Source organism: Chrysochloris asiatica, unplaced genomic scaffold, assembly GCF_000296735.1.
Source record: "Chrysochloris asiatica unplaced genomic scaffold, ChrAsi1.0 scaffold00044, whole genome shotgun sequence".
Lineage (NCBI taxonomy): Eukaryota > Metazoa > Chordata > Mammalia > Afrosoricida > Chrysochloridae > Chrysochloris > Chrysochloris asiatica.
Window position 1 is genome coordinate 8,902,835 of NW_006408562.1, and position 6,994 is coordinate 8,909,828.

The 6,994-nt window shown below is 40.4% G+C and overlaps 1 protein-coding gene across 1 annotated transcript in view; it reads left to right on the forward strand.

Annotated features, from left to right (window-relative positions):
- The window catches only part of OCA2 (oculocutaneous albinism II), a 223,528-nt gene that overhangs the window by 83,634 nt on the left and 132,900 nt on the right, over positions 1-6,994 (forward strand). The window contains exons 11-12 of the mRNA XM_006861920.1: positions 4,031-4,087; positions 4,730-4,854. Coding sequence (XP_006861982.1) covers positions 4,031-4,087; positions 4,730-4,854 — 182 coding nt within the window. The remainder of the gene's footprint in view (positions 1-4,030; positions 4,088-4,729; positions 4,855-6,994) is intronic.

The window sequence follows — 6,994 nt, forward strand, 5'->3', positions numbered from 1 at the left end:
TTTCTTGCTTTCTTAATGATATTTGGCTTTCTTCCTCTATGATGTTCTTGATGTCATCCCACACGTTTTCTGATTTTTGATCATTAGTGTCTAATGCATCAAATCTGTTCTTGAGATGATTTCTCAATTCAGGTTGTATATATTCAAGATCAAATTTGGGCTCTTGTAGACTTGGCACTGTAAGATAAGCACTGGACTGCTAGCTTTAAGGTTGGTGGTTCAAACCCACCACCTGCTCCTTAGAAACCTTATACAGGATCGCTATGAGTAGGAAACTATGAGACAGCACTAAACAACAAGACTTCTTTTAATTTTCTTGTGTTTCAGCCTGAACTCGTATATGAGAAATTGATGCTCTGTTCCACAGTCTGCCCCTGGCCTTGTTTTGGCTAATGATATGACGCTTTTCCACCTTCTCTTCCAAAGATGTTGCCAATTTTATTTCTGTGTATATCCTCTGGTGAGGTCCATGTGTGTAGTCATCTTTTAAGTTGTCTGAAAAAAAGGTATTTACAGTGAACAAGTCATTGGTCTTGCAAAATTCTATCATGCATTCTTCACCATCATTTCTGTCACCAAGCCATATTTTCCAACTACTGATCCTCTTTGTTTCCAACTTTTGCATCCCAATCACCAGTAATTAGCAATACATCTTGATTGAATTTTTGATCAATTTCAGACTAAAGAAGTTGGTAGAATTCTTCAATTTCATCACCACTAGCTTTCATGATTGGCACATAAATTTGAATAATAGTGGTATTAACATGTCTTCCTTGTTGTTGTTGTTGTTGTTGTGAAGTGCCATTGAATTGGTTCCAACCCATAGCGACCCTGTATCGGGTTTCCTTGTAGGTATATGGTTATTATCTTACCACAGAATAGCATTGTACATCAGGATTGATCTTGAAATGTTCTTTTTGACTATGAATGTGATGCTATTCCTCTTCAATTTCTTGTTCCTGGCACAGTAAACCATATGATTGTCTGATTTGAAATGGCCACTACTAGTCCATTTCAGCTCACTAATACCTTGGGTACTGATCTTTGTGAATCCCATTTCATTTTTGACTTCAAAATTTCCTTGATTCATTCTTCATACATTCCAAATTCCATTATTATTAATGGATGTTGGTAGGTGCTTCTCCTCATTTTTTGTTTTGCCCCATTAAATAATGAAGGTCCCCAAAGCTTTACTTCATATGCCCCATCACAGTCAACTTCTGCATTGAGGAGGCAGCTCTTCCCCAGTCGTATTTTGAGTGCCTTCCACCCTGAGGGGCTCATCTTCTGGCACTGTATCTGACAATATTCTGGTACTGTTCATCATGTTTGCATATTTGGGTACTATGTCTGACAGTGTTCTGCTGTTACACTTAAGTTTTTCAGTAGCTGAACATTCAGAAGTAGTTTGTATTTCTTTTTCCCTAGCCTGGTTTCATCTGGAAGATACACTGAAACCTGTCGGTCTTTGGTGACCTTGCTGGTGTTTAAAATACCAGTGGCATAGCTTCCAACATCACAACAACATGCAAACCACCGCAGTGACAGACAAGTGTTGGGAAAAGCAAATAGGGCTTGGGGTTTTGGATGGAGGAAGCATACAAGTTGTCTTATAAAATAAGTTTCTTACAAGAAAAAATGGTTTTATTTGCTTGTTTGTTTGTTTTTCAATTAAGTCAGTTTGGCAAATCCTGAATGTTCTATTATTCTACAAGTATGTATATGCAAAGATAGTCTTATATCTTTGTCATAGCAGCTAACACCCTTTCTAGGGTCTTTGGAGGCATACAGATAGCACAGCGTCAACATCACCACAGGACTCACTGGAGACCTGCTCAGTCATGTTGGCCTGGAAGTCTTGGTGCTGTGAGAAGTACCAAGTTCTGCAAACAGCCTCCACAGTGATCTTCTAGCCTGCCAGTTTAGATAAGGCAGATATTTATACTGGTTCTAAATTTATGACTTTAGAATCCTGGTGTGGCTCTTTAGGATAAACTCTGGACAGTTAAATAGAAGATGGTCAGTTCAAACCCACCACCCTGACCAAAAGGTGGACAGTTCAAACCTACTAGATGTTAACTGGAAATTCTATAAAGGATTGCTATGAGGTGGAACCAACTTGGGGGCACTTAACAGCAACAACAACAAATTGACTTTTGGGCATGTTTGCTTTTTACCATCTATTTGCAAAAAAATAGGCCTACAATTTGCCACGTGCAGTGATTTACATGTCTACTGACTTATCACACCAACTTTGCAAGGTACAAAAAACTAAAAACTCACTGCTATTTGAATTAATTCAGACTCATACCGACCTTATAAGAGAGAATAGAACTGCTCTGTAGGGTTTTCCAAGCCTGTAAATCTTTACAGGAGCAGAAAACCTCATCTTTATCTTGTAGAGTGGCTGGGCATTCAAACCATTGGCCTTGTGTTTAGCAGCCTAGGATTTAACCCATTGTATCACCAGGGATCATTATAGGAAACTAAAAGATGAGAAAATTGAAATAACAGAAGATAAAACATTTTTTTGCTCAAGTCTGAAATACTCCTAAGTGGCAGAATCAGGCTTTGAACCTGCATCTTATCACTTCAAGTTCAACACTGCCATCTTAGAAAGTGAAATCTTCCAGAAAGTTCTGGCTAGTTGAAATACCTGGTGGTCTTGAGTCTGAATAAATGGCACATGACTTTTTAGAATAAAATCATTGTTATCATCAGAAAGAAGCATAAGTGAGTAGTCATGTTGTGTTCGCACAGAAGGCAGAAAACTATCCTTTCAATATAACTACTCTTATTTGCAGGTCTTGATAAGATTGGTGACAATTAGTTTAATTACTCAAACAAATTTAACCCAGCTTTGAAATCTTAAAACGTATAACTGCTGTGTGTGTGGGCAGTGAGCTGCAGAGAACACATTCAGTCCTTTTTACCTACCTGTAGCTCTGTGACTTTCAGTGGGTCACCATTGCTGTGACTGTCATAGGTCACCTTCTCTACCTAGTCTGTAAGTGGAGAGTAATAATGCCTGCTATCTGATGTGAGAACGTGTTGGAATTATAATGTACCTTTTGGACAAATTGCTGGAAAAAAAATGTCAGTGCCAAAACACTAGCAAGAGCCTCCCTTCAGGTAGCAAACTAGTTATCATGGAACAAGAGTAAGTTGGTGAGATGAGGAATCGAAACCTTTCAGCAAGAGACATAGAGCTTGGTGTGGAGGAACTTTTGCAGGGGTAGGGAACCTTTTTCTGCCAAAATTTATAACATCATTTGCAGGCCATACAAAATGAGCAATTTAAAAGTGAGCCTGCTATATTTAGCCAGACATTTAAATAAGTCACCCTAATGTGATGGCTGGAGTCCTGGTGTGGCAGGTTAATGCGCTTGTCTGCAAAGTCACTTTGAACCACAGGGTTGGCCATTAAAGCTCACCAGCTGCTCCTTGGAAACCCTATACAGGGTTATTATGGATCAGAACCAACTCGATGACACTTAAAAACAACAACAACAATGTGATGGCTGGAACTCTGGTTGCCTTGTCAGGGCCAGACCAAATGATTTCGTGAGCCTTACATGTCCCCCTGGGAGTCCTGGTGTGGTGGTACAAGTTAATGTGCTGGACTGCAAGGTTGGTTTGAACTGCAAGGTTGGTGGTTCAAGCTCACCAGCGGCTCCTAGAAAACCCTAAATAGGATCACAACGAGTCGGAACCGACTTGACAGCACGTAACAACAGCAAATGCGGCCCCCTGACTAGACATGCCTCACCACTGTTCTAGAGGCTGTAATTCATGTTGGTAACATCACCCTGCCCCTTCATGGTATGTTGTTAAGTGCCACTGAGTCAGTTTGCATTCCTAACGACCATCCTTAGGGTTTCTGAGGAGTGGCTGGTGAGTTTGAACTGTTGACCCTGTGGTTCAAACTGACCTATGGCTGAGTGCTTATCCTACAGTGCCACCCCAGAACTCCCGTTGTGGAAATCACTCTGCTAAAACGCTCTCCTTGTTTTTCTCTTTTCTTCCATAGATGATCTTAGTAGCCATATTTTCAGAAACTGGATTTTTTGATTATTGTGCTTTAAAGGTAGGTTTAATATTTCACTCAATAGTTGTACACTAACTAATTATTTTGCCAACAGTACCTATTTAGTAAATGAAGCTACTATTGAAGCAAATATTTTAAAATCCTGCCCTCCTTATAAAAATCACATCTGCAGAGCTGGGTACCTTGGTTGGGCTAAGAAGTACGAGAGCTGTAAGCAACACTTTTAGCTTCTTGATAAATAACTGAAGAATGGAGATCAAGAAAAGAGCACTAACGTTAAATGGCAGCATAGTATTACTAAAACTGGTCGTTTACAGCTACACATCAAAGTCGTTTTGCATTTGAGAGTATGTAAATATTTCAGTTCATCAGCCCTTGATTTCTTTGCCTTTTGGCAAAATACTTTCAATGATTACTTTCTAAACCTGAGCATAATAATTTTCATAAACCCAACCCACCAGCATGTTCTGATGAGCTAATGATTCTCTGATTCATAATTGGCAAAAAGAGAGCAAAGCTTGTGTAAAGGCTAATGATACACTTGGGATATTTTTTTGTTTTAGAATGGAAAAGTTCTTTTAAGAAATGATTTAATCAACTTCAGCATCTCTAACAAAGAGGGCCACATACCCATGACTCTGTCTTGCTCCTCTCTGATCTGTCTTACTCCTGTCTTGGCAGGCCTATCGGGTTTCCCGGGGAAGAGTGTGGCCCATGATCACCATGCTGTGCCTCATTGCTGCCATCCTCTCTGCCTTCTTAGACAACGTCACCACCATGCTGCTCTTCACTCCTGTGACAATCAGGTATACAGTGCTTCCGCCATGTCCATCCGCTCATCTTCTCATGGGTCTACTGAGTTTGGGTTGAGTTGGTATGTTGATAGGTGCTTTCAGTGAACCTGCTATCCCATCCTTATCACATGCTGCAGCGCTGTGGTAGGTGTGGGATTGGTCACAACTGCTGTAGAAATACCTGCAAGGAATCAGATGACATAGGACTTGCTTTCATGGGGATTAGAACCACTAACAGCCAGGTGCTTAGGGATATTGTCCCTGCACACCCTCCTCCCCTGCTCTTACATCATATAGCTGAGAGACCTCCTACCTCTGGGCTGCTTAGGAAACAGGATTGGAGATGGCTGTCATGGGAGCCAGACCAACCAGGCTAAGGGGAGTCAGGACCAACCTATGGTTGGAACTCCACAGAGCCACTTCCGGAGTGAGAAATTCACCTTGTTTTAATTCTCTCCATTCTAGTCACTCAACATTTAATGAATGCCAGAGGCCATGTCCTAGAATCTTCTGTAGCCTGAGCCTTCTAGACTTAGGTCCCATCTCATGTGCATATGTCATATTCTGTCAGTTTTGTCAGCAACAGGCCCCAGGGTGGGGCCCTTCTTACTTTGTTTGTCACATGTAGCACTTGTCTTAGCCTTGGGGATACTGAGGGACAGGATAGGCATGGTCTCAATGGTTGTCTCATGTAATTAGCAGGTGGGGCCTTCCGCCACACTGTTCTGTTTTGTGCCTATTCGGGAATTAGATGAAACAAAGAGATTGCTGGACTGTGAGGTTTGTGACATATTGTTAGGTGTCATCGAGTTGGTTCTGACTCATAAAGACCTTATGCACAACAGAATGAAACACTGCCCAGTCCTGCGCTTGAGCACGTGACTGACTGCTGCCACATCTTGTTAGGGATCTGCCTCAATTTTGCTGACCCTCTGCTTTAAGAGGCATTATGTCCTTCTGCAGAGACTAGTCCCTCCTGATAACAGAGTATGAGAGGTGAAATCTTACCATCCTGGCTTCTAAGAAGCATTCTGATGATACTTCTTCCAACGGCAGATTTGTTTGTTCTTTTGACAGTCCATTATACATTTTTTGTTTCTTTTTTTTAAAAAAAACTTTTAACTGTGAATTGAATGAAAGTTTACAGATTAAAGTTTTGCATTCAACAAATCATACACTTTGTTTCATCTCAATGATTACAACTCACTCTTGGCAACAACAGTTCTTTGCTTTCTTCCTGTGGTTCCTGTTTCCATTCAACCCACCTTCCATCCCTTCTAAACTTTGTCCTTAAGTAAATGTTGCCCTTTGGATGTTGAATAATTGACCATTCCATGGTGAGCATATCTTACTAGTGTTGTTGTCTCCACCAATAACCTATCTACTGCTGACTGAAGATTGGGCCATATGGGTAGGTTCCTTTCAAGACCTGAAGTGGTAGAGGGCTTGAGAAATGCTGAGTGCAAGCTTCCCTTTGGGTTTTCTAACTTTAGGTTTTTGTACACATCTTTGTGATACTTTACTTTGTCTTCTCAATCTGCCCTTTGAAATATTCTGTTCTGCTCTTTTGCATCCTCATTTCTTCCATTGTCTTTATCTGTGCTCATAGCAAGTTTCAGAGTCTCTTCTGACATCCACTTTGCTCTTTTCTTTATTTCCTGTCTTTTTAGTGACATTTACCTGTATTTTTGTATGATGTTCTTGATGTCATCCCACTACGCTTCTGGTCTTTGTCATTAGTATCTAATGCATCAAATCTGTTCATGAGATGGTCTTTAAATTCAGGTGGGATATGTTCAAGGCTACATTTTGTTTTTTGTAGACTTGCTTTACTTTTCTTCAGCTTTAGCCTGAACTTGCATATGAGCAATTGATGGACTATTCCACAGTCTGCCCATGGACTTGTTTTGCCTCATGATTTTGAGCTCTTCTACTGTCTCTTCCCACACATGTAGTTAATTTGATTTCTGTGTATTTCATTTGGTGAGGTCTGTGTATATATTTGCCTTCTGTGTTGTTTTAAATGTACACATGACCTCAACAAATGAAATACACAGAAATAAAATGACTTAAAATGACTACATGTGTGGGAAGATTTGTGTATATGTGCTGATTATTATGAATCGGGCTATAAACCTTGAGGTCAGCAATT